The 27385-nt window shown below is 47.5% G+C and overlaps 1 protein-coding gene across 1 annotated transcript in view; it reads right to left on the bottom strand.

Moving 5' to 3' along the window:
- Positions 1-232: 232 nt before the first annotated feature.
- SIRT5 (sirtuin 5) overlaps positions 233-27385 on the bottom strand; it is a 44710-nt gene continuing 17557 nt past the window's right edge. Inside the window, exons 4-9 of the mRNA XM_056132407.1 lie at positions 26935-27160; positions 22907-22994; positions 22112-22165; positions 20259-20382; positions 18701-18816; positions 233-484 (exon numbers count right to left, since the gene is read on the bottom strand). Of these exons, the coding sequence (XP_055988382.1) occupies positions 409-484; positions 18701-18816; positions 20259-20382; positions 22112-22165; positions 22907-22994; positions 26935-27160 (684 nt within the window). The 3' untranslated portion in view covers positions 233-408. The remainder of the gene's footprint in view (positions 485-18700; positions 18817-20258; positions 20383-22111; positions 22166-22906; positions 22995-26934; positions 27161-27385) is intronic.

The raw sequence follows: 27385 nt of genomic DNA, 5'->3' as shown, positions 1-27385 counted from the left end.
GGCCTCACTTCAATGGAATCTTAATCACAACAAGTCATTTGTTGTTCACATCAACCACCAGGAGTGAACCATGAGCACAGAACCAGGATTTAGCCCTAAGCACTGCCAGGTATGGGCACCAAAGAAAAAAAGTCCTTGTGATGTATTAAGAGATGTGACTTGTACACACAGCCCAAAATGTATGTGTCTTCTCTATTTCTTTAAAAAAAAAAAGGGGGGGGGCGGTGGGCCAGAGAGATCTAGCTGCCCCGGGTTCCATTCGAGGCCCCATATCACTTATCAACAGGATTGGATTTCGGCCAGTGAATCAGGCAGTTCTTCAGACCTTCCGATATTTAGCTTGTTCTCCACAGGATTCCTCTGGGGTCCAGTACTGGGGCCCAAGTACCTCTTCCTTCCCAGGACCAGTTAAGAAGCTGTTTCACTTTCATGAGGAGCAAGGGCTTCTGGGAGAGTTGTACCGCAGGGCCCCTGGAAATGAAACCTGGAACAGAAGCACAATACAGCTGAGTTCCGTGCGGAGTGAATGTTATTACTTCAGCAAGACACACGTGTCTTAGTGACACCACAGGAAATCCAAACCCACAAACGTGGTGTTGTTAATATTTTTGCCTAGTTGCAGGATTGGAAACCTTTTTTTTTTTTTTTAATGCCAGGAGCCATCTGGACATCATTCATGGGTTATAAATTGCAGGCAGCTGAGCTGCAGGCAGCCAATGAGAAACACACTCGTCTGTCCCATCACGCACCACACAATTTTGGCTGGTGGACCAGATGCTTCCACCTCTGCTTGGGTCCGACAACTCAAGATATGGATACTTCGCCATGGATTGGCCATTATGAAAGGGAACTTCCAAAAGAAATTGCCTGGAATTTATGTGCAATACATTAGAACTTTATTTTAAGGGATGAAGGGAGACAGAACCATCAATATGTTTTGTGACTGTATAGACAAACTCGTGATTGGAATTCGAAGTTTAAAGAAAGAACTCTATACACTACATTGAAAGGGAGGGTTACAGGGGAGGGTTACAGGGAGGGTTTCAGGGGAGGGTTATAGGGAAGGGTAAAGGGGAGGGGGAAGGCAGAGTCTCCTGCCCCCGTGCCTGGCTGTCCTCGCCAGGGCCTCTTGAAGGGCGGCGGGTTGAGTTTCCCTCCCTGCCCTGAGCAGAGCTCTGGCAGCCGAAGACCTCCAGAACCAGCCACAACCATGCTGAGACCACTCTCCACACGCATGAAGGTACCCGCAGAGGAACAAAGGCATGCGGGTCCCGGGGCTGAGATCTCCAAGCCTGCTCAGATCAGGGCTGAGCATCCTCCACCCAGATCCTCCATTTTCCAGTAGGCAGGGGTCACACCTACCAACTGGCCTCCTGGCCCCGTGTAATCCCATCAACGGCCAAGACCCAGAGACTATAAATCTTAACTCCTGGAAGCATCTTTTTATCTCATTCCTACTTTGGACAACCTGGCAGGCTACCGAGTGTAAACTGCCCTCACAGCAGAGTCTGGAAAACTCCCCGTGGCGTACCCAATATGCCAAATACCAGTAACAATGATGGGTCTCATTCTTCTAAGCCTGAAAGAGCCTTGAATATGGCACTTTTTAAAAATCTCAGGGCGGGGCTGGAGTGATAGCACAGCAGGTAAGGCGTTTGCCTTGCACGCGGCCAATCCAGGTTCGATTCCCAGCATCCCATATGGTCCCCCGAGCACCGCCAGGAGTAATTCCTGAGTGCAGAGCCAGGAGTAGCCCCTGTGCATTGCCGGGTGTGACCCAAAAATAAATTTAAAAAAATAAAATAAAATAAAAATCTCAGGGATAGGACGAAGGAGACGTTACTGGGGCCTGCTCGAGGCAATCGAGGAACAACAGGATGATCGTGATCGTGATCATGAAAGGGGAGGGTTATAGGGGGAGGGTTGTGGGGGATTATAGGGATAAGTTTGAGGGAGATGGCTATAGGGGGAAGATTTGGGGGGAAGGTTAAAGGAGAGGGTTATAGGGGAAGGTAAAAGGGAGGGTTACAGGGGAGGGGCTGGAGCGATAGCACAGCGGGTGGGGGTGGGACACTGGTGGAGGGATGGGTACTGGATCATTGTATAACTGAAACCCAGCACAAAAATTTGTAAGCCTACAACTGTACCTCATGGTGTTTCACTAATAAAAATTTCTAAAAAATAAAATAAATCTTTAATACAGAAACTTGTAAACTTTTTTACCTCAATAAAATAATGTTACGGCTAAAAAAAACAAAACGGAATGATGGGTCCGAGAGATAATGCTGTCAGTAAGGTGCTTGCCTTAAATGAAGCCTATCCTGGTTTTCCATCACTGCCAGGAGTGATCCCTGAGCACAGAGTCAGGAAGTAAAGTCCTTAGCAATGCCGGATGTGGTTCAAAAAATAAACAAACAAACACAAAAAAGGAATGAAACAATCCCTGTGTCAGGAGGGTCTCGGCCCCTGCTAACCCAGGGACGTCTCAGAGCAGAGCAGCTGCCTTGCAGGACACCAGGCCCAGAGCTCCAGTGACTCAACTGTTTGGCATCCCCAAGGCCACAACGAGAGTGTGTGATTACTAAGGCACCACATCCAGGTGTGGGACCCCAAGAAGCACCACCCCCAACCCCCCGCCCCTCGCGCGAGGGATGAGGGAAACTGAAAAAGAGATAAAAATCGGTCAGTGGTTGGAAGCTTGCGACAGCTATTGGGGGCGAAGGGCAGTTAAGACAGAGAAGGGACCAGTATGACAATAATAGTTGGAAAACGGTCACATTGGACAGGAACTGAGTGTTGAAAGGAAGTAAGATGTTGAAAGTAGATATGATAACCTTTCATAACTGTCTTGCAAACCATAATGCCCAAAAGGAGAGAGAGAGAGAGAGAGAGAGAGAGAGAGAGAGAGAGAGAGAGAGAGAGAGAGAGAGAGAGAAAGAAAAGAGAGCCTGAGACAGAAAGAGAGGGGTGGGGCTGGAGTGATAGCACAGCAGGTAGGGCATTTGCCTTGCATGCAGCCGACCCGGGTTCCATTCCCAGAATCCCATATGGTCCCCCGAACGCCGCCAGGAGTAATTCCTGAGTGCAGAGCCAGGAGTAACCCCTGTGCATTGCCAGGTGTGACCCAAAAAGCAAAAAAAAAAAAAAGGAGAAAAGAAAAGAAAGGGATGGGAATAGGGGAGGGGGAGGGCGATGGGGAGGAGGAGGAGGAGGAGGAGGAGGAGCAAGAGAAGGAGGAGAAATGCTTGCCATAGAGGCCAGGGAAGGGGCATGGGAAGGAAACTGGGGACATTGGTCATTGGTGGTGAGAATGTACACTGGTGAAGGGACAGGTGTTGGAACATTATGTGACTGAAACCCAATCATGAACAACTTTGTAACTGTGTATCTCACAGTGATTCAATTAAAAAATAAATCTGCTTGAATTAGAGAGAGAGAGAGAGGGAGGGAGAGAGAGAGAGAGAGAGAGAGAGAGAGAGAGAGAGAACTGAATGATGCAGGCCAGATTCCTAAACCGGAAGCAGAGCTTCAGAGACCCAATGTGTCGTGGGCATCGGGCATTGCCTCTCTCCGTGGTTGCCAAGGCAACAGGCCCTTGTCTGCACTGCCAGCTGGCCTCGCTCCACCTTCCACTTCCCTGGCAGTGCTGGGTCTGTCCAACCCTTCCAGTTTCGCCTGAACCCCACCATGCTCCCAGTCCTCTCATGCCCTCCATTTTCTTTCCCGCTTTCTCTTAGGCTGACCTAGACTCCACATTTGCTTCTGCCCACTGCAGCCTAGAACTGGGCTAAATTCAGGCCAACTCCTGAAGTGCCCATGACTCGGCCAGGAGGACGCAAGGATCAATCTGGACACTCAAGTGTTGCGCATCTACTGAGGTGAAGAATTGCCAGTGATTTTCAATCAAATTCCAAGAATTTCCAAGAATTTTCACTTTTAGTTTTGGTTTGAGGGCCACCTGGCAGTGCTCAGGGCTCACTCCTGGCTCTATGCTCAGATATCAATCCTGGCAGTCTCAGGGGATCCTAGGGGATGCTGGAGCTTGAACCTGGGTCGGCTGTAAGCAAGGCAAGGCAAGCACCCTACCTACTGCACTATCGCTCCGACCCCGAGCTTTCACTTTTATGGAACTCTGATCACAACGAGCCGTCTGTTGTTCTCAGCCACTATGTGCAGCCCCTTACTGCAGCGGTGTTCCAACCCCAATAATCTCTTAGTAGAATATCTTTAAAATTATAGGGAAATTGAAAAAACGATGAAGCCTCTCGCATGGTATTTTGCTGTGGGGATGTTAATCAGGTAATCCACAGAAGATCTTCAAACACAAAAACATGACAGCTGTCTAAATATTTGTGGGAACACACAATGGAACGACAAGTCCAAAGGGGGGGGGGGGGGAAGAGACAGCAGGAAGGGCCCACCCCTACAAGGGCACTGATATCTGGTGTGAATGGCGGATCAATCGATGACATCACATCAGACCAGACAGGGGTTGGTCTTTAAAGCCTAACGAGGGTTGTATTTTTTTTTCTTTTCTTTTTTTGCTTTTTGGGTCACACCTGGTGATGCACACGTTTACTCCTGGCTCATGCACTCAGGAATTACTCCTGGCAGTGCTCAGGGGACCATATGGGATGCTGGGAATTGAACCAGGTTGGCGGCGTGCAAGGCAAACGCCCTGCCCGCTGTGCTATGACTCCAGCCCAATGGTTGCATTTTAAAACGTCCTCTTTTTGTTTCCAATCCACTTTAACCATCTTGATGAAAATAATGTGAAAAACTGTGGAAGGGGTACAAGAACATGGGGAGAGAGCTGGGCACTCTGCATGCTTTCGTTCGGGTCTGATACCCAGTAGTGGGTGGTCCCCCCACACTGCCAGGCGTGGCTCAAAACTGAAAAAAAAAAGTGTGACCAACCCCCCCTCTTCTTCCAATCACCACATCCTTTACCTCTGCCCTTCCTGGTTACTGTGTTTATTCCCACAGACGTTCAGGCCACTTTTAGAGCCTAATGCAGTTCTCCAACTTGATTTAAAATGAAGTAATAAACTGCGAGAAATACAGCTGCTAACCGAGGGCGATTTCTAAAATGAGTTGAACACTTTGGGAAGACAAAATGACTCACTAAAAATAATTCTGTTAAATGAAGTGTAGGTGGAAAGACTAGCCGGCCTCACAAGGTGCTTTGCTTAAGTTTTTTTGCTCCAGTTGAAAAGAAATGAAAAAGAAGGGGCCAGGGAGAACACGGCGCATGTGCCAGGCCCAGGTTTGGTCCCCAGCACCAGCCTGGTGTATTGCTGGTCCACCAGGGTGGCCTCAGTGATGCCCACCAGCCCTGGGCCCATGCAACACCGCATCCTTGGGACCCAGCTTTGAACCCCATACCACTGGACAGGTAACCAGGAGTAGGCCCTGGGACCCCTGAAAAAAGGGGGGGGGGGTCTATTCCTCTTCAAAAACAGAAAGGTACCGAGAGTATCTCGCCCACACGGCAGAGCCTGGCAAGCTCCCCGTGACGTATTTGATATGCCAGACACAGTAACAACAAAGTCTCCAATGGAGACGTTACTGGGCCCGCTCGAGCAAAAACAGAAAGAGATAAACAAAAACTGAAAATATACACAAACCAGGAGTTGGACTGCAGTGCTTCCCAAGATTTCTTTTTCTAGTTTTTTGTTTAGGAGGGTCACAGCCAGGAATGCTCAGGGGTTACTCCTGGCTCTGTACTCAGGAATCACAGCAGGCTCAGAGGGCGATATGGGATCAAACCCGGGTCAGTCACATGCAAGGACAGCACCCTGCCCACCGCACGATCACTCCAGCCTCTACCCCTACCAAGATTTCTTGATTATAAGATTCAGCCAAAGGGCTGGAGAGATAGTACAGTGGGGAGGGCATGCCTTGCACACAGTCAACCCAGGTTCAATCCCTTGTACCACATGGTTCCCAGAGAACCGTCAGGAGTATCCCTTGGCACAGAGCCCTGAGCAATGATGGGGTGACACCTGCCCCCCTTCCCACACCAAATGAAAGATTCCTCTAGATCACTGTTAAATAAACATCTTATTTTCTTGTTTTCTACAATAAGGGCGAGAGACTCACAAATGAATCTCGGAACCGAGCAGCTCGCTGCAGGGATGGCCCCAGACCATGAAGTGGGCTGATTTTACTGGGGCACCTCAGATGGGAGCAGGCATCCTCTCTCTCCACCTGATGAACCCGGGCAGCCCCAAACATCCAGAAACCAATCGCCGCCACCCTCACGGCCGATCTTTACACACTTGTCCTGCCCCACCCCCAACCCCACGCAAGACATTAAATCCACTGGAAAATCCCGGTGTGCGGGACCAGTGACTGAAAACACCAGACCTGGTTGTCTCAATACCACTCCTGGGAATATATCCCAGAGAGGCAAAAAAGTATAGTCAAAGTGACATCTGCACTTGTTTGTTCATTGCAGCACTGTTTACAATAGCAAGAATCTGGAAAAAAAAAACTGAGTGCCCAAGAACAGATGACTGGTTAAACAAACTTTGGTACATCTACACAATGGAGTACTATGTAGCTGTTAGAATAGATGAAGTCGGGGCTGGAGCGATAGCACAGCGGGTAGGGCGTTTGCCTTGCACACAGCCAACATGGCTGACCCAGGTTTGATTCCCAGCATCCCATATGGTCCCCCGAGCACTGCCAGAAGTAATTCCTGAGTGCATGAGCTAGGAATAACCCCTGTGCATCTCTGGGTATGACCCAAAAAGCAAAAAAAAAAAAAAGATGAAGTCATGAAATTTACATACAAGTGGTACTACATGGAAAGTATCATGCTAAGAGAAATGAGTCAGAAAGAAAGGGACAGAAATAGAAAGATTGCATTCATCTGGGGAACATGAAGTAACAAAATAGGAGACTAACACCCAAGAATAGTCAAGATAAGTACCAGGAAGTTCACTCCATGGCTTGAAGGCCAGCCGCACATGCTAGGGGAAAAGGCAGCTCAGATAGAGAAGGGAGCACCGAATAAAGAGTGTGGGGAGGATCCTCCCAGGATGGGAGAAGCATGCTGAAAGTAGACTATAGACCGAACATGATTGCCACTCAATGCCTGTTTTGCAAACCACAGCACCCAAAAGGAGAGAGAAAACAAAAGGGAATGCCCTGCCACAGAGGTAGGGTGGGATGGGAGGGATGGGGGATGGGAGGAATACTGGGATCAGTGGTGGTGGAAAATGGGCACTGGTGGAGGGATGGGTGTTCGATCATTGTATAATTGAAACCCCAGCACAAAAATTTGTAAGTATACAACTGTACCTCATGGTGTTTCACTTACTCATGATCATAATCACGATCATCCTGTTGTTCGTCGATTGCCTTGAGCAGGCACCAGTAACATCTCCTTCGTCCTAGCCCTGAGATTCTGAAAAGTGCCACATTCAAGGCTCTTTCAGGGTTAGGAGAATGAGACCCATCATTGTTACTGTATTTGGCATATTGGGTACACCACGGGGAGTTCACCAGACTCTGCCGCAGGTTACATTCCGTAGCCTGCCAGGTTGTCCAGGTTGTTTCACTAATAAAAATTTAAAAAGGAAAGAAAAGAAAAGAACAGAACAGAACTGGGCTATCCCTTCCCTTCTCCCAGCCCTTCCAAGGTTCTGGCTGTCACACCCACAAACTGCCTCTGGGTGCTATTTAAGCACATTAACAACCATGATCCAGAGACTCACAAATGAATCTCAGAACCCAGCAGCCCCCTGCAGGGATAGCCCCGGACCCCAATTATTTAAATTTTTATGATCCCAGGAGCATTCAATACTTTTTTTCTTTTTTGTTGAATCACTGTGAGATAGACCCTTACAAGACATTTTATACTATTCATAAAAACCAACACAGAATAAATTATCTAGCATCTGCCTGTGGGGCAGGCTTGAGTGGTGGTGGGACACTTCAAAATAATGGTGGTGGGAAGGTGCTTTGGTGGTGAGATTGGTTGTTGAAATACTGAATGTAATCAATTATTAGGAACAACTTTATAAAAAAGCGCTGTAGCACTGTCCTCCTACTGTTCATTGATTTGCTCGATGCAGGCACCAGTAACATCTTCATTGTGAGACTTGTTACTGTTTTTGGCATATTGAAAATGTCACGGGCAGCTTGCCAGGCTTTGCCGTGCGGGCAGGACACTCTCGGTAGCTTGCTGGGCTCTCCAAGAGGGACGGAGGAATCGAACCCGGGTCGGCTGCTTGCAAGGCAAACAACCTACAAGCTGTGCTATCACTCAGCTGTGCTATGCCTAGGCAGGGCAAAGCCATAGGAAACGCTGGTGGAGGTCCGTAGCAGTCCTGACATGCAAATCGGTCGTCCGACCTGGGTAAAGGGGTGAAAGACTTGTCGAACCATCTAGTAGCTGGTTCCCTCCGAAGTTTCCCTTAGGATAGCTGGCGCTCTCCAATAACCACCCACACAGTTTTATCTGGTAAAGCGAATGATTAGAGGTCGTGGGGCCGAATATAAAAACAAAATTTAAAAATTAAAAAGATAATAAAATAAGGGCTAGGGTGATTTTTTTCTCTTCAAGAACATCTGGGAACACCTGAAGGATTCTGAGGATAGTTTAGGGAAGAAAGGTAAGCTTCAATAAATCCCTATTGAAAAAAAAAGGACTTTAGCTCTTAATCCAAAACCAAACCAAACACCCCCACATTGATGCAACAAATAATAGTCAAATAGTTAAAGTGTCTAAGGTCCTAGTTTATGATTCTCTTTTTTTTTCCTCTTTGGGTCACACCCAGTAATGCTCAAGAGTTACTCCTCGCTCTAAACTCAGGAATTACTCCTGGCGGTGCTCAGGGGACTATATGGGATGCTGGGAATCAAACCTGGGTCGGCTGCATGCAAGATAAACTCCCTACCCGCTGTGCTATTGCTCCAGCCCCAATCACTGATTTTTTGAGCTTAGACTCTTCAATGCTACTGCAAGTTGGTTGCCTCTAGGGGCGTTACCTCCCAGCCCCATTACTCCCCACACACTAGGGTCCCTCCTTCCCTTCTTGATCACCTCAGTCACGTCCTGTCTTTCCATTCCCTCGATGACCTCCACTGCCCTCAGACTTCCCAGGAGAGCTGTTTCCCATTGGGGCCTTCACTCCAGAGGGCCCGAGTGTCCGCCAAGCTCTCAGCCCTGATCATCTCGTCAGCCTGTGCCTGCGAGACTACTCAGTCTCTTCTGCCTTGCGGCTTCTCTCTGGCCACCCAGGGGAAGCCTCCAGCCTGTCTTTCCCACCAGACTCTTCCTCTGCTTTGTCCCCAAGACTGCGTTGCCTTCTCAGAGGCCTCAAGCTCTGTCGCCTGCATATGGGAGACTGTTCTATTGAGTGACAGAACAAATGTTAATAATTCATTAATGATATTTCAATGATCAGCGGGTGAATGAATCATTTCTTTTCAAAACAAATTGAAAATAAAATTTAAGGGAATAATTTCACTTTGAATACAATAATTAAGAAACAATCTCTTGAATTTTATTTTAAAATAAATTCAAATAAAACTTTTTTTTTTTTTTTTTTTTTTGCTTTTTGGGTCACATCCAGCAATGCTCAGGGATTACTCCTGGCTCTGCACTCAGGAATTACTCCTGGCGGAGCTCGGGGGACCATATGGGATGCTAGGAATCGAACCCAGGTCGGCCACATGCAAGGCAAATGCCCTACCTGCTTTGCTATCACTCCAGCCCCAAATAAACCATGTCTAAATATAGATCTAAAATAACTGTACTTAAATAAAAGTACAGTTTTATTTAAATTTATTTAAATTTTATTTATTTTATTTAAATTTTATTTACTTAAATAAAAATTTTGAAAACTTAAAATATGTTTCTAATCATTGAAATGAATAAGAAGTGTAAATTCTGATAATTTTTCCGTTGAGTGACAGAGCCTATCCTGAACACCTGGAACAGTGTCTGCTACAGAGAAGGCACTTAGCATCTAGAGAATTCAACGGGATGCTGCAGCTGAGAGGAACTCACAGATGAACGCCACATGGCGTTAGCAGGGGCCTGGATGGCCCTGCCCGTCAGCCTCCAGCTGGACGCAATCTCCAGCACAGAGCCTTGCAGACCTCGGGCCCTTCTGGAAGGGCCAACTCTGGAAGCCTGGTGCAAGCATGCCTGGAACCATGAGTTATCTAACACTACTCATCCATCAGACATCATCCCAGAGAACCATGTGGAAGGCAAAAAAAAAAAAAAATGACAACAATGAAACAGAATGCATTTAACACCTTGAAAATATTAATATGCTTCAGTAGGAGGCAATGACTTCATAGCTAAATGAGACTTGGGGCAAAGAATCTGAACAAGTTGTGCCAGGGCTAAGGATTCCTGTGAGAGTTGAGTTTCCAACGCAGGCTGCAAGTTCCTAGGAGGCAACACAGACTTCACATTTCAACAGGCTACCAGGGACAGGGGTGGTCATTTCCTTCCTTAAAATGAAAATAAGTTAGGGGCCGGAGACAGTACAGAGGTAGGGGCACTTGCCTTGCATGCGACTGACCTGGGTTCAATTGGCAGTCGCCCACATGGTACCCTGAGCGCTGCTGGGTGGGTGAGGCCCAAACAAATACATTAAAAATGTGTTTTTAAACATTTTCAGTTTAGGCGCCATGATTTTACAATGCTGTAATGACAGGGTTCCATGAAGAGAATATTCCAGCACCACAACCTCCACCAGAGAGGCTCCTCTCAGGTCTAGCCTCATTCCCCCACCAGGGTAAGCCGAGTTCTGCAGACCAGTTCTCAGGTTCTATTGCCTCTGGGCCTTCACCCTCTTGATCTAAGTCTTAGAAACACTCGAGTTTTAGGCTTATTCCTGGCTCTGAACTCAACTGCTCATGCCTGGTGGGGCCTGGGAAACCATAGTGGCACCAGGATTCAAACCAAGGTTGGCAAGTGCCCTAATTGCTGTACAGTCTCCTTAGTCCCATCACTCTGAGTTTTATTCTCTTCTCTTTCCGTACCCTAAATTTTCTTACTTGCCTACAATGACACTATGTTTTAATTTGTTATACTCAGTGAAAGAGATGAAGGTAGACCTTATAAGAAGAATGGAACTGGGAGAGATTCTTCTGGATCCCACACAAGGCTTGAGTTGTCCAGGGCACCCCGGAGTGGGGCAGGTGAGCCCAACACCCGCCCAAACATAGTCAAAAGGCCTCCACACTCCACAATTGCTATCATGCTCCCAGCTGAACTCCAATGCTTGGGACGAGCCTCGTCTAGAAATTAATCTGTTGAAAAACTCAAGTATGTGGGTTTGTGACTGAAATCTCCAGACTTTCACGGAGTTGGGGATGGGCTACCTTCCTGCATCTCCCAGTACCCCCGGAAGCTTCTGCAGTCACACACATGGCCCCAAGCTGCCACCCAGTTAAAAATTCGACTCGAGCTGTATCATCACCCCGTTAAAAATTTTGGACTTCCTGGAGTGATATCTCAAACTCTCCAACACTGATAAGCCAGGAGTAACACACCAAATTGGATGGGATGTAATGTAGAAGGCATCCAATCTCGATTAACAAAATATCAACACAGTAGGCTTAAACTGTAACAACATTTTAGTGATCTCTTACACAAGGGCTTAATGGCTCCAGGGTGAGATAGAATAAATCTTCACTATTTCTTCTTAGGAAACACTTTTTGTTCATTCTTTTAGCACATCATTTATAACAAGCAATATAGAATAAATGACTGATGACCTGCTATGGGGGCTGGTTTAAGGGGTATAGCACTGTACTGTCCTCCCGTTGTTCATCAGTTTGCTCAAGCGGACCCAGTAATGTCTCCATTGTGAGACTTGTTGTTACTGTGTTTGGCATATGGAATATACCATGGGGAGCTTGCCAGGCTCTGCCGTGTGGGTGAGATACTCTTGGGAGCTTTCCGGGCTCTCTGAGAGGGGCGGAGGAATCAAACTCAGGTCAGCCTGGTTGGCCGCATGCAAGGCAAACGCGATAACCGCTGTGCTATTGCTCCGTAATGGGAAAATTGGAGATAATGGTGGTAGGAAGGTACAATAGTGGTGGAATTGGTGATGGAATATTAAATGTCTGTAACAATTCATCATAAACAACTTTGTAAAAAAAAGTCAATTAAATTAAAAAATCCGAGAGTATTCCGCCCGCACGGAAGAGCCTGGCAAGCTATCCGCTGTGTATTCGATATGCCAAAACCAGTAACTACAACTGGTCTCATTCACCTGACCCTGAAGGCTTCACCGACATGGCAGCACTGAGAAGGATGAGAAAGGAGAGGCCGACAAAATCTCAAGGCCGACCTAGGCTGCCACAACGAAGGAAGACAAAAATGATCGTCTGTACTTTCAATGCACGTACGCTAGCATCAGATGCATCCATCGAGGACCTGATGGTACAAGCACGAATGATCAAGTACGACATCATTGGTCTGACCGAGACAAGAAGACACGAATCTCACCATGCCGTTTTCGACACTGGAGAAGAATTGTTCCTCGGAACATGCGATAAAAGAGGTGTTGGAGGCGTCGGTGTCCTTGTCAACACAAACTTGGCCAAGAGCATTGATTCATTTGAATGCCTAACAACCCGAATCGGATGTTTACATTTGAATAGATGTGGCTCACTGCCTGCAGTTTCTATCTTCGTTGTCTACGCACCAACATCTCATTATGATGAAAGAGAAATCGAGAAGTTCTACATGGAGCTAGAGAAGTTCTATAAAGAAGACCACACCTTCTACAAGATCATTGTGGGTGATTTTAATGCCAAGATAGGACCGAGAAGATCAGCTGAAGAACTTCACATCGGAACCCATGGCCTAGAATGGAACGAACAGGGTGAGAGACTGTCTGAGTTCATCATGTCGACCAAGACCATTCATGGTAACTCACAGTTCCAGAAGGCAGAATCTAAACGATGGACATGGGAGTCTCCCGGTGGACGATTCCACAACGAAATAGACCACATCATATTCAATCGACGGTTTTGCCTGACTGATGTCGCTGTTGTCCCAAAATTTCGAACGGGATCGGACCACCGTCTCCTTCGTGCAAAATTCTACTTCACAGAGCGGGGAGAAAGGGCTGCAAAGTTCAAAAAGAGAACTCCCGGAATGACCACCAACTGGGAACTCTTTGGTACTATTGCGGCAACATGGGAAGATGCCATTGTTGACAACATTGACGAGGAATACGATCGACTGGTTCAGCACCTCCATGAATGTGCGAGGAACGCCAAGAGAGAGATAGCCACAAAAAGTCGCCTATCTTCGAAAACTCTTGAGCTAATTCGCCAGCGTGGTTTGGCGCATGCCTCAGGCAACCGCAAGCTAACGTCCGAGCTTGCAAAGCAGTGCAGAGATGCGATCAAGGAAGACCTCAAAGAGAGAAGAGCAGAAGTACTGGTAGATGCGGCAGAAGCCGGGAAAAGTATTCGTAACGCCCGCCTGTCCTTCGCCAACTATAAGACCAAGATGACTGCCCTCCGACGTCCTGATGGATCCATCACATCCTCCAGAACGGCAATGGAGAAGATTATCCATGACTTCTACTCAAATCTCTTCGATAGCCATGTCCACTTGCCGACATACCAAATTCCACAGGATGGGTATGTCGTTCCCAACGTTCTCCCTTCCGAAATCCGACACGCCATTTCGTCAGTAAAGAAGCAAACAGCACCCGGCCCAGACAAGGTCAGACCTGAACACCTGAAGAACCTGCCGTCAGTACTCATCAATACACTGGCTCGGCTCTTCACTCGCTACCTGTCTGAATGCAAGGTTCCATCTCAATGGAAAACCAGCAGGACCGTACTACTGTTCAAGAAGGGAGACATCCATGACATTGGCAACTATCGCCCGATCTGCCTATTGTCTGTCATCTACAAGTTGTTCACTCGAGTCATCCTGAATAGGATTGGCAGAACACTAGATGAAGGACAACCATGTGAGCAAGCAGGGTTCCGCAAAGGATTCAGCACCATCGACCATATCCACACGATAACCAAACTCATTGAGGTTTCTCGGGAGTTCAAGATGCCGCTCTGCTTAACGTTCATTGATTTAAAGAAGGCCTTTGATTCTGTTGAGACAGAAGCGGTCATTGAAGCCCTAGCCAATCAGGGCATTCAAGCCCAATACATCAGGATCCTCCGTGAGCTGTATTGCGGATTCACTACCAGGATCTCACCATTCTACAAAGAAGTGATCGTTGATGTCAAGAGAGGGGTGCGGCAGGGTGATACCATTTCACCAAAACTCTTCAGTGCCACCCTCGAGAACATCATGCGACGACTGGAATGGGAAGGAATGGGAGTGAAGATAGATGGTCGGCAACTACACCACCTCCGCTTTGCTGATGACATTGTTTTAATAACACCAAACATCAGCCAAGCGGCACAAATGCTGGCCGACTTTGACCGTGAGTGTGGAAAGGTAGGACTACAGCTGAATCTTACGAAGACAATGTTTATGAGAAACAGCCTTGTTCCTGACGCCCCATTCGCTCTCAATGGAACGACCATCTCTGAATGCAACAGCTATGTGTACCTAGGTCGAGAGGTCAACATGACAAATGACCTGGCACCCGAGCTGCGCAGGAGGAAGAGAGCGGCTTGGAACGCCTTCAAGAACGTCGAAGAAATAGCTAAGAGGACGAAGAACCTCCGGCTCCGGGCACATCTCTTTGATTCCACTGTTCTTCCTGCTTTAACATATGCCTCAGAGACCTGGGCCCTACGCAAACAAGATGAGAATGCCATTCAGGTCTCCCAAAGAAGAATAGAAAGAGCTATGCTTGGAATATCACGTTTCACTCAAATGAGAGAACGAATCCGGAGTTCTGACATCCGTCGACGATCAAGGATCAGGGACGCTGTCTCATATGCCAAGGTGTCGAAAATCAGATGGGCTGGTCACGTAATGAGATTTAAAGACGACCGTTGGACTAGAGCTGTTACTGATTGGATTCCACGGGATGTCAAGAGACCGCGTGGCCGCCCACCTACCAGATGGTCAGACTTCTTTGTCAAGGTCATGAACGATCGGTTTGAGGCCCTCCATGTTCCCGGAGCGAAGAGATGCCATTGAGCTACACTAGCACGCGACAGGGACAAATGGAGACGTTACTGGCGCCCGCTCGAGCAAATCGACGACTAACGGGAAGTTAAGTGATTAAGTGAAATTAAAAAAAAAATAAGAACGGGATTGGGCATGTAGCTTATTTACTGCCCTAGAGAGTCTATCTGTTCCACTCTTGAAATTTTCTGATGCTCTTTCAAGCAGACAATATGTTAAAGTTAACTGGGCTCTGGTATTACTTGTAATGATGCTCACTAGTGCAGTAGATAAGCAAACGTGCCACAATATATATTAGAGGCATAATGTTCATTTCTCAGTGGAGAAGTTAGGAAACAACTGACTTTTAATAGATTGGCTATATGTTTGTGCTGCTACATTTTTGTTTTCTTTTGTTTCTCAGCCGCACTCAGTGGTGCTCAGGACTTACTCCTGACTTTGTGCTCAGGGATCACGCCTGGTGGGACTTGAAAAACCATATACAGTACCAGGAATCAAACCCAGGTTGGCCATATGCAAGGCAAGTGCCCCACCAACTGTACTCCCTCAGGCCTTTACTACTATAACTTTGTAGCAAGTTTTTTCTCCCTCCCTCCCTCCCTCCTTCCCTCCCTCCCTTCTTCTCTCCGAGTTTATTTGGGCAATGTAGGGAGCAAAACCTGAGAGCTGTGTATTCAAGTGAGAACTCGGGCTTAGGCATCTCCAGAAAGCAAAAAAGCAAAGTCTGACATCTCAGGAATTTGCAGGCCGTTTCCCCAGAACGGAGCGAGTTCTCAAGCTGGTCATTTTCATATTGTGAGTTCTCCACTCCCCTCCCTTTTTGATTTGGGTATTTTGAATCCCTTCCATCTTCATAGGCATGTCAGAGTGACCTTGTTTATCTCGGGAAAGTGAGCTGCAATTTTGACAGCGACTGGACACACCCAAGGACAGTTTGGAGGCAACTTGCCAAGACAGCGGCATTGAGCAGCCAAGCCCGTGGACACGGGGTGGGTCTTCTCTCTTCCATCCAACAACATTTTGGGGTTCTCTGAGTCCCAGCCTCTGCCACTTATGCAGAGATGAACTATGCGACCAGGAACAGAGGCTGTGGCTGACGAGAGACCCAGAGAGATGGAGGACAAAAGCCAAGCACCAGAGCAGAGCTGAGCGGAATCACCTTCAAAGTCCCTGCAGGTCTGAGGCATTTCTTGTTCTTAATTCCAGTAAAGACTGAGATCAATATCTACACTGCACACCAATGCCAGCAGCATCTCCTGGTGGCATCTCATGTTGGCACGATCTGATGTGGGCAGCTGATGGGCTGCGACAAAGGCTCACAGCATTGAATCTGTTGTGCCCGGGGCCTCGGCTTTGATCCTCGGCACCCCATGGCCTCCGGGCACCTCAGTATGCAGGGGAGGTGAAAACCTCTGATTTAAACCACAACAAGAAGTATTCTGTCGATTCCTATTTGCTTCTGAGCTACTCATACTCTCGCCCTAGATAGGAGTTCACGAGACTGACAAGAACTTCTGAGATAAAAGCAAGTGATAAAACGTCCACGTGAAAAGCAAACAAAGGTGAGGACAGTTGATGGACCCCAAAAGGTAAGCGACAGCACAGAGCAGTCAGGAAAGGGAGCAGGCCCTGGGCTGGAAGGTGCTCAGGCTCTCTGGCTCCCTGATGAGCACCAGGGTCGTTCCCGGCTGCTACTAAACCTTGCATTCAACCTCGGGAAGGGCCAGGAGATAGCTCAGGAGTTTCCATACATGCTCACCTTGGATTTGATCCCTAGCACCACACAGCACCCCTGAGCACCACCAGATGGGTCCCCATAAAAGAAGAGATGAGAAAATGCAACACAAGGGCTAGAGCGATAGCACAGCAGGGAGGGCATTTGCCGTGCACACGGCTGACCTGGATTTGATTCCCAGCATCCCATCTTGTCCCCCGAGCATGGACAGGAGTAATTCCTGAGTGCGAAGTCAGGAGGAACCACTGAGAATTGCCAGGTGTGACCCCAAAAAAGAGAAAGAAAGAAAGAAAGAAAGAAAGAAAGAAAGAAAGAAAGAAAGAAAGAAAGAAGACATTCATATCAGCAGGGGGTATATATGACTTAGCAGTGTATGAGGCACTGGACTCTACCCTAGGTGTTCCCCTACAAAACAGCCAAAGAGATTAATAGGCTAAATAAGACAAATAAATAAACAAATACCCATGAAAGCAAAGCAGCAAGACTCAAAAAAGATCTTCCTCCGCCTGCCCTCTAAGAGCCCTGACGGCCACCATTTTCTAGAAGTCAGCGAGAAGCTCCAGGTCCGAGTGGCAGTGGAGGCAAATCCCAAGTCTAACAGGACAGAGGAGGAGTGGGCCCTTCTCCTTCCCCCCACCCCATGGGACTCCGAGATGACGCCATATCCGGTCACCGTCTACTTAAGCTCCCACACGGCCACGAACCAGAAACACACAAATGAACCTCGGACCCGAGCAACTTGCTGCAGCAATCTTTCCAGATCCTAATTATTAAAAGTTTAGAATCCCTAGAGCAGCCGTGTGACATTATATTGTATTCATAACAAATAATACATCACACATTGTCTAGCATGGCATTTTTGGCAGATATGAGGGGCAGTGCGACTGGTCTCGAAATATTGACGGTAACTAAAGTAGAGAAAAGAGAGTATTGTGCAAATTATCTGCCATACAGACAGGGAGAGGTGTGAAAGTTGGTTGTGGGGGGGGATGGTGGAAACTGGAGATTTTGGTGGTGGAAAACGGCCTCTGGTGAAGGGATGGGTATTTGATGACTGCATGATCGAAGCTCAAACATGAAAGTTTTGTTAGTGTACCTCACGGTGATAATAAGATGAGTTTCCCTCCCCGCCCCAAGTGCGACATCTTATTATCTCGTTCCTACTTTGGACAACCTGGCAGGTTACTGAATGTAACCTGCCCACACAGCAGAGTCTGGCAAACTCCCCGTGGCGTACCCAATATGCCAAATACCAGTAACAATGATGGGTCTCATTCTCCTAAGCCTGAAAGAGCCTTGAATGTGGCACTTTTTAAAATCTCAGGGTTGGGACGAAGGAGACATTACTGGTGCCTGCTCGAGGCAATCGACGAACAACAGGATGATCGTGATGGTGATCGTGATCATGACCTCACGGTGAATCAATTAAAAAAAATGTATTCAAATAGCATTACATTATAAAACTGTTTAAAAAAAAATCTTCTAAAAAAAAATTCCCTAAATCCTGGCTAGAGAAAGAACAGCGGGCAAGGTGCTTGTCATATGTAGTTGACCGGGTTCTATCCCCAGCACCCTATTAGGTCCTCCGAGCATGCCAGGAGTGATCCCTGAGTACAGAGCCAGGAGGAAGCCCTGAGCACTCCCAGGCATGGCCCCCAAGAGCCTGACAGCGCAGCCTCCATAAAGGACAGTCTTCTAAGCCTCCAGCTCACACTCTTCTCTTCCTTCAAAGCAATTTCCAACCACGTAGGAGAACAGAAAATATCTTTTTTTTTTTTAAATTAGAAAGCCAGCAAAATCCATCCAAGTGACCAGACACACTCGCCATCACCTTCCTCCTCCCCCCATGGTCCTCCGGGTACCTGAATCTGTCAGTGGCTGGGGTAACTTCCGTGTTAAATTCAGCCACGGGCACTCCGCGGGCCGACACCTGGGGGGCAAACATGGCAGCAGGATAAACCACCGAGGACGTCCCTACCTGGAAAACAAACGCATGGAAACGGGCAGTGAGCAAACTCTGGGGAGAAGAAACGTGCTCCAGGAAACTCACCTGAACCCCGGCCTGCTGGTGGCTGCAGCCTCGAGGACAGCTGAAGAGGGTGCAAAGGACAAGCGGGTGTCCTGATGCGACCCGCTGGCCAGCACCAGAGAGACCTGGGCTCTGACTTTTCACATGCCATGCAAGTAGGGGGAGTGGAGGTGAATAGATTGGCTCAAACATCACCCATGGGGGTTGCTTTATTTATATTTCTGTTTCACACCTTTTTGGTTTTTTCTTGCTTTATTTTTTTGTTTTGGATTTTTTTTTGGGGGGGGGGGGCTTTTGTGTCACAGCCAGCAATGTTCAAGGGTTACTCCTGTCTCTGCACCCAGGAATGACGCCTGGCGGTACTCAGGGGACCATACATATTGTTTGGGAGATTGAACCCAGGTCAGCCACGTACAAGGCAAATGCCCTCCCCATTGAACTATCTTTATTTTTGTTTCTGTTTCTTTAAGTGATGCATATAAGCCATATTCTCGCTCCTCCTCTTTTAATTTAAGTTAGATAATAAAAATACATATGCATGTTGCTCACAACCCAATGACCCCAAGATAATCACTGCTCAATTTGGACGTTTATTCTTTTTGATGGATGTTTTCTTCATATGAATCTAACAAAACCCCAGCCTGCCATGACAATGTGAAAATCTCCTGATAAAATACAGAAGGGGAAAGGTCATGATCCAGTTGAATGTTATTTCCCCAGACAGGCAGCTCACCCTGGGCCCAGAGTTCGCACACCTCAGTCCTAGCACCAAAACACTTGGTGGTGCAATTGCCAAACTCCTAATATTCCTAACTTCCTCTTTGTTACGTACTTTTATTATTTTATCAATTAGATTATAAGCATGTGTTAGTCTCAGAACCAATCACATGCACTTTTCATTGTTTCTTGTGAGGGGATAGAGGGCAGCTTTAAGAAGCATAGAATAGTGCTGCATTGTTTCACAGTTTAAGATCTATTCTTTTTTTTTTTTCCTGTTTTTTAGCTTTTTGGATCACACTGGCGAGGCACAGGGGCTACTCCTGGCTCATGAACTCAGGAATCACTCCTATCACTCCTGGCTGTGCTCAGGGGACCATATAGGATGCTGGAGATTGAACCTGGGTCAGCAGCATGCAAGGCAAATGCCCTACCCGCTGTACTATCATTCCAGCTCCCAAGATCTATTGTTTTTCATTCCTTCCTAGACTTTGTAGAGGCCAGATACTCCAGCACCTCACAACACACATCTTAGGGGGAAAAAGGAAGAGAGAGAGAGAGAGAGAGAGAGAGAGAGAGAGGGAGGAGGAGGGAAGAACAGGGAGGGGGAACAATCTTACCCCAGTCTGAGAGTTACAAAAAAAAAACCAAACAAACAAGTAGAGTAGGCTTACCACGAGGCACAAGTCACAGAGGGCCAGTTCTGTGTCAACTGCTTCCAGAACAACCGGATCCAAATTTTCACCAAACCACACGACGTGAGGCCGCAGCAAGCCCCCGCAGCCGGCCTCTTCGCACCTGTGAGGAAGGGGGTGTTTACCCAGCCTGTTGCCTGCTCTTGCAGGTCAGAAGCTATGAAAACCCTCAGGAGGGAACAGAGGATAGTACAGCGGGTAGGTTCCACACAGCTGGCCTGGCACACACATGGTTCCCCAAACCCTCTCAGGAGCTATTCCTGAGCGCGGAGCCAGGAGTAACCCCTGAGCACCACCGAGTGTGGCCAAAGAACAAAAAGAAAAAAAGAAAGAAGAAAATCTTTAGGAAATGTTTTAAAATGCTGTGATTAAACAATCCATTGACATGTTCAATATATGCGTATTTTTTTAGAGAGTCTTCTTGAACTTTAGTCTGTTAAATTCTTTGAGAAAAACTGCCTGAAATAAAATATTTTTTTCCTATGAGCACATCACAGCTTTCATTCCTTCTTTCTTCTACTTTTCTTTCTTTCTTTCTTTCTTTCTTTTTTTTTTTTTGTGAAGCAAGAAAGATAGTTTGTTTTTGTTTTGTTTTGTTTTGCTTTGCTTTTTGGGTCACACCCAGCGATGCTCAGGACTTACTCCTGGCTTTGCACTCAGGAATTACTCCTGGCAGTGCTGGGGGACCATATGGGATGCCAGGGACCGAATTCAGGTTGACCGCGCGCAAGGCAAATACTCTACCTGCTGTACTATCGCTCTGGCCCTGAAGCAAGATAAGTTTTTATGGAGACTTATTAAGAAAGGTATGAGTGGAGAGAAAGAGAAGCTCAAGAAAGAGAAGTTCAAGAAGAAAGAACACGGGCTTCTGCAGTATGGAAATAGGCAAGCAAAGAAGCATAGAAAAAAAAGAAGCTAAGAAGAGAGAAGCAAGTGAGATCTATGTTCCATGGAGAACACGGGCTTGAAGAGTAAGCCATTAACAGCTTTTTTCAAGCAATGTCACATGGAATTAATGCACTAGGAAACACTTGGAAGTGCTGTTTGCCTTAATATCTGGTTTCCAAAAATGTGCATGAAAATCTTCCTAGGGTTTTGTTTTTAATCTATAAAAATTTCTGTGTGGGTGCTGGAGATGCCTCTGAGGACTGGGGTACATGCTTTGCAAGAGGAAGCCTTTGGGTTAATTCCCAGCACTGCATAAGACTAGCTATATACAAACATAGGTGCTGCCTAAGCATCACTAGGTATGGTCCCGAAACACCCCAAAAGTTTTTTTTTTAAAGAAACTGATTGGTTCTATAGGCCTCTGTCCTCTGAATTAACAGCACCGAGGAGAAGAAAGAAGAATAAATCTGATGGCAGCTGACATTTCTGGACCAGTTCCAGGGTGCAGTCTCTATGTCTCAGAGGCACTGAAATGGCAGCTGGAACCCAACCCATCTAGACACTTCTCTCAATTCATCTTCTGCACAGAGGTGGAAGATGCAGGGAAGCAGCAGACCCTCAACTCTGAGGTCACCCTCTGTCCTTGGACTATGGGTCCAGCAGGCCGCGTGTGCATTTGAGAGGCATAGTCCCCAATTTTTTTCTTTTTGGGTCATACCCGGCGATACACAGGGCTTACTCCTGGCTCTGCACTCATGAATGACTCCTAGCGGTGCTCGGGGGACTATATGGGATGCTGGGAATCGAACCCGGGTCAGCCGCGTACAAGGCAAACACCCTGCCCGCTGTGCTATTGCTCCAGCCCCCAGATGTATTTTAATTCCTGACTTTTGTGTTTCATTATGGAACATCAGAGATTTTTTTTTTTTTTTTTTTTTACCCACCGGGGAAGATTCTCAACTGGAATCCGGGCATCCTGGGCATCGGGGTCTGGGGCCCTGAAGTGAAAATATTAGAAAAGAAAGAATGTCACGGGAGCAGTCCAGGCATACATCTGTGGGTTTGCTTGGTAGCTTGTGGTACAGAATCAATCTACACCTGCTGATTTGCAGGGAAGACGGACGCTGATTCCCTCCCGGTAGTGTTCCCTCAGGACACTGGTGGTGTAAAGGAATAGGAAGCCCACTTCCTACTTCCTATTCTCTTTCACTTCCTATTCCCTTCTCATGTTCTTTTCATGCTCTCCGTCATCAGGATTGAAACCTCCTGCAGACACCTCATAGTAGTCTCTTACTTGTATGATTGATACTGATCTAACATGACCAGAGAGAATTTTTCTCAGTATTCTGTTGACTCTTCATTTTACCCCTAATAATAGGATATGTTCATCACAGGAATGCTGGGGGGAATTAAGGAAGAAATCACACATACCCACAATCCCCCATGGTTAGTAATCACCATTAACATTTTATCTATTTTCTTCTGTTTTTATCATTTACCTAAAGATACAACAACATGTGTGTGAGCTTAAGTACAAATAAGACCATATTGTATAGATATTCTGTTGTTTTCTCTTAATGTTGTAAATTGCAAGCAAAATATTTCTTTAATCCTATTGTTTGTATATAGTCTTATTCCTCATAAATATCCATGTGGATCTCGCTAATGATCCACTTTCTTGCACCTATGTCTAACTTAGAAAAATAGAATACGCGTAGTCTAGAGTGTAGTACAATTACCCTTTTCCTGCTAATGCTGGACAAATCGGACTCTTATAATTCTCAGCCACGACTCCACAAGAGGTACACCGAGTTTTAAATAAACTACCTGAAAAACACGAGAAAGACCAGAATTTAGTGAAACCAAGTACAAAAATATCTTCACGAGTAAAGGGTACAAAATAATTTAGGTTTTATATGTTCTCTTTTGCAAACCTGGTATCCTGGCAAGCATAAAGGCATGCAGTATTTTTTTTTTAACAAAAGCAGATTATCATTATTATTTTTTTAAATGAATGTGCTCCCAGGTGTATAATATGAAGGAGAGAACAGTTAAAAATAATTTCCTGGGGCTGTAGAGATAGCACAGCGGGTAGCGACTGCCTCGCATGCAGCCGACCCGGGTTCGATTCCCAGCATCCCATATGGTCCCCTGAGCACTGCCAGGAGTAATTCCTGAGTGCACGAGCTAGGAGTAACCCCTGTGCATCGCCGGGTGTGACCCAAAAAGAAAAAAAAAATCCTACAGGGGATGGAAAGAGTGTTCATGCTTTGCATGAGGTAGGCCCAGGTGTGATCCCTGGTACCACATGGTATGTCAAACACCCCTGAATACAGAAGTAGCCCCCAAGCACCACCACAAGAGAGGCTGTTCAGTAGCAGAGGGAGTGGGGAGGTGAGTGAAGCCAGGAGGAGCTTCCCTGGCTTCCTGAACCGCTGTTGGCATCAGCTGCACTCCTGGCCTCCTTTGCTCCCCAAGCCCATGGATGCGCCGTTCCAATTTCTGGATAGCTGTTTCCCTTTGAGTGATCATCTCAGAAGCTGTGGCTGTGTCTGCAACTATGACTCAGATGACAGGCGTGACGTGCTGGTCACAGACTGTGCTCACCAACTCGCTGAAGGGTGACCCTGATGACACAACTAATGTTGATGGAGCTGTTACTCCCAGAGGCCTGACTGGATGTTTCAGCTGACAAACCACTGAAGGGCTATTGGAGGAAGGAAATAAGGCCTGATTGTTGTCCTGAAACTTTCCACTGGTACCTTTTGGTAGGATCAAGGAAGGTTAGGACTAATCTCACCACTGCCAAGTCATCCCAGGTAAGCTCGGTCGGTCTCTGGGCTGAGATCTCTGTAATATTCTCAGAGGGAGGCAGGCTGAGTCCCCACCCTGGCAAGAGGTCCAGTGCCCCCACCCATATCTGACACCCCCTGGCATGTAAATGAGCCAGCTCTATGACTAATCTCAGAGAGATGCCAAGCTACAAACTGTCCCAGTTCCACAGATCCTGGACCACGCAGCCATACACGCAACATCTCCGAATTTCACAGAACTGCCAGCCCAGAAGGAGGAGCACAGAAAATCTGATGGGAAAGTTTCATAGAAACTCACTAATCTTGGTGAGCAAAAACAGTAACACAGAAGGCTCAACTAGCATCAAACAGCTCAGTAAATTCTCACTGACTTTTGTAACACCACTGCGAGATATGTTGTAACAAGCAATATAAAGTGAATTTTTTTTATGCCCACTAACGTGGCAGGGTTGGGGTGGGGGTATAAGTGGGAAACTGGGGACAATAGTGAAGGAAAAGTCACACTGATGATGGGATTGGTGTTAGAACACTGAATACCTAAAAGAACTTTATTATGAACAACTTTTTAAATCATGATGTTTAATAAAGTTAAGGAGGGAGGGAGGGAGGAAGGAAGGAAGGAAGGAAGGAAGGAAGGAAGGAAGGAAGGAAGGAAGAAAGAGAGAGGGAGGAAGGAAGGAATGGAGGGAGGGAGGAAGAAAGGGAGTCAGGGAGGAAGAAAGAAAGGAAGGTAGAGAAGAAGGAAGAAAAAAGGAAGTAAGGAAGGTAGAAAGACAGAGGAAAGAAGAATGAAGGAAGGAAGGAAGGAAGGAAGGAAGGAAGGAAGGAAGGAAGGAAGGAAGGAAGGAAGGAAAAATGGAAGGAAGGAAAAATGGAAGGAAGGAAGGAAGGAAGGAAGGAAGGAAGGAAGGAAGGAAGGAAAGAAGGAAGGTCAGTGCCAGGGCCCGGGGGTTTGCTCCAGAGATTAGAGCATTTGGACTGCAAACCCAAGACTGTCTGTTCAGCCCTGGAGCCTCTACTCGCCCAGAGTGGCCCAGGTGTACAAGCACAACTCAGAGAAGCCCCTTGTGAGCACAAAAAACACAACCAAAGGATCACAACCCTCAGTGAGCACCCAGCCAACTGTGAGAGCACCATGACCTGATGTGAGAGCCCCAGCAGGCACTGCACCCAGGAACCTGTGCACACCACAGACAGGTACTCCAACAACAGGGCAAGAGAAGTGGAAAGAGAAGCAAAGCAGAAAGGAAGGCCGATATCTGTTTGCAGGGTGGGCGCCCCCTCTCAGGAAAGGCTGCCTGGCAGGAAGTACCTGCGGGGGTGCCAAGGGCCGCCCAGGAGTCGTTCACAGGAACTGGAAAATGAGAAGCTCCTTAACCAGTGCACATCACTCAAGCTATGTTTTCAACAGGCACCAGATGATGCCAGTGCTAAAACTCTGTGGCTAATAAGGTTTTAACGAGCCCTTCTTATGAGCACAAACAATTCCAGTGATAACACAGTAGAATGTCGTGTTTTTCTTGTCATGGTGCTTGGGAAGACTGTCTGTCTTTCCAAGTGTCACACCAAAAACATGATAATACTGTGGGAAGGACACTTGCTTGCATGTGGCCAACTTGGAATCTATTCTGGGTACCCTACAAGATCACCTGAGCACCACAAGAAGTGATTCCTGAGCACAGAGCCAGGAGTAAGCCCTGAGGACTACCAAGTGTGACCTAAAAACAAAAAAACTAAAAACCAAAAAAAAAAAAAATCCTTTTTTTTAAGGAGGCGGGATTTGGGCTACACCCACTGGCTCTCAGGGATAGCTCCAGACAGTACTGGAGGATGGGGTCATATGCAGAGCCAGCCGCAGTTCAATCCCAGGCACCACATGCAAGATAAGCACCTTAGCGCCCATGCTATCTCTTCAGCTCAAAACACAGTTTGTTTATTTATTTATTTATTTATTTTGCTTTTGGGGTCACAGCCAGAGATGCACAGGGGTCATATATGCCACTCCTGGCTCATGCACTGAGGAATTACTCCTGGCAGTGCTTTGGGGACTACATGGGATGTTGGGAATCAAACCCAGGTCAGCCGCATGCAAGATAAACACCCTGCCCACTGTGCTATTGCTCCAGCCCTGGTGTATTTTTAAGCCAAAAGCATCTTTGAGTTTGATAAAAGAAGGAAGTTCTTTCTATTTTTTTCCTATATTATAAGAGGGTTCTTATTGCCTGCAACCACAAAAACCCCAACTAATACTGCTCTATCGTCTAAGTCCTTAAACGGCTCTGCCTGTTAGGTATCACTGTCCCCACACAATCCATGGCCAGTGACACAATCCACATTCCAGCTCTGGGAGAAGTGGAAAGCACCTGGCAGAAAACAGCCAAGACCAGCAGAGGACCACAGACCCCGGTTAGAGGTGAGCGACCCTGTCTGGGTTCCATGGACACTTCTGTGACTGGAGTGGTGACAAATGCAGAGACAGGGGCAACTTCACAGCACACACACAAACCCACCCCGCTCTGAGCTGTGCTTCTAGAAATGCCACCTGAAGGGACTGACACCCTGTGGACTCCTGCACGCAAATGTCCTTGGGAAGAATTGTGCAGGGAGGTGAGAGGGAAGGAAAGGGCGCCCCCAGAGTTGCTGGGTCTCTCCAGACTGGATTCCGCTAAGACTCCGGCTGAAGCCCCAGAGCTCCAGCTTCCCTGAAGCCCGGGGTGGGGGGGGGGGGAGAAGGGGGATGTGGCTCAGAAGACCCAAGAGCATGCCCTGAGGGTGCTCATGTGACTGGCAGACCAGTTCTTCTCCATCACACACACACACACACACACACACACACACACACACACACACGAGATGCCCACGGTCCTGTCCCCATGCTGAACCCCAGAATCAGGTTTGATGAGCCCTGATGGGAAAGGGTGAAATCCATGCTGGAAACTGGGCAGCTCGCTCACCGTGGAGTTCCAGAAGGTTCTTGGTGCCAGCCCTGCGGTGCAGCTCGTCAATGTTCTGGGTGATGACCATGACACGCCGTCCCTGCTTGTGCAGCCGGGCCTCACACTCGGCAATGGCCAGGTGGCCTGGGTTGGGGGCCTTGCTCAGCATCACCTCCCGCCGGTAGTGGTAGAACTCCCACACCTGGGACGGGTTCCGGGCAAAGGCCTGTGGTGTGGCCAGGTCCTGGGAAGAAAGGAGGAACGGGGTCAGATTGGGAACAGGGGTGGGACGTGAGCTCACGCTCCGGAACACTCGCGGGCCTGGGCCATGTGACACGGACGCAGGCAAAGGGCCAAAGGTGGGTGGCAGGCAGCAGGGCACACATGCAGGAGGCTGTCTGGGGGTTCGATCCCCACCAGCACCAGAAAAACTTCACATGAATAAAAAACAGGGGCAGGGCGGGGTCAG

Source organism: Sorex fumeus, unplaced genomic scaffold, assembly GCF_029834395.1.
Source record: "Sorex fumeus unplaced genomic scaffold, SorFum_2.1 ptg000094l, whole genome shotgun sequence".
NCBI classification, from domain to species: Eukaryota; Metazoa; Chordata; class Mammalia; order Eulipotyphla; family Soricidae; genus Sorex; species Sorex fumeus.
Note: the sequence above shows the minus strand (reverse complement) of the source record. Positions and strands in the feature narration are given on the sequence as shown.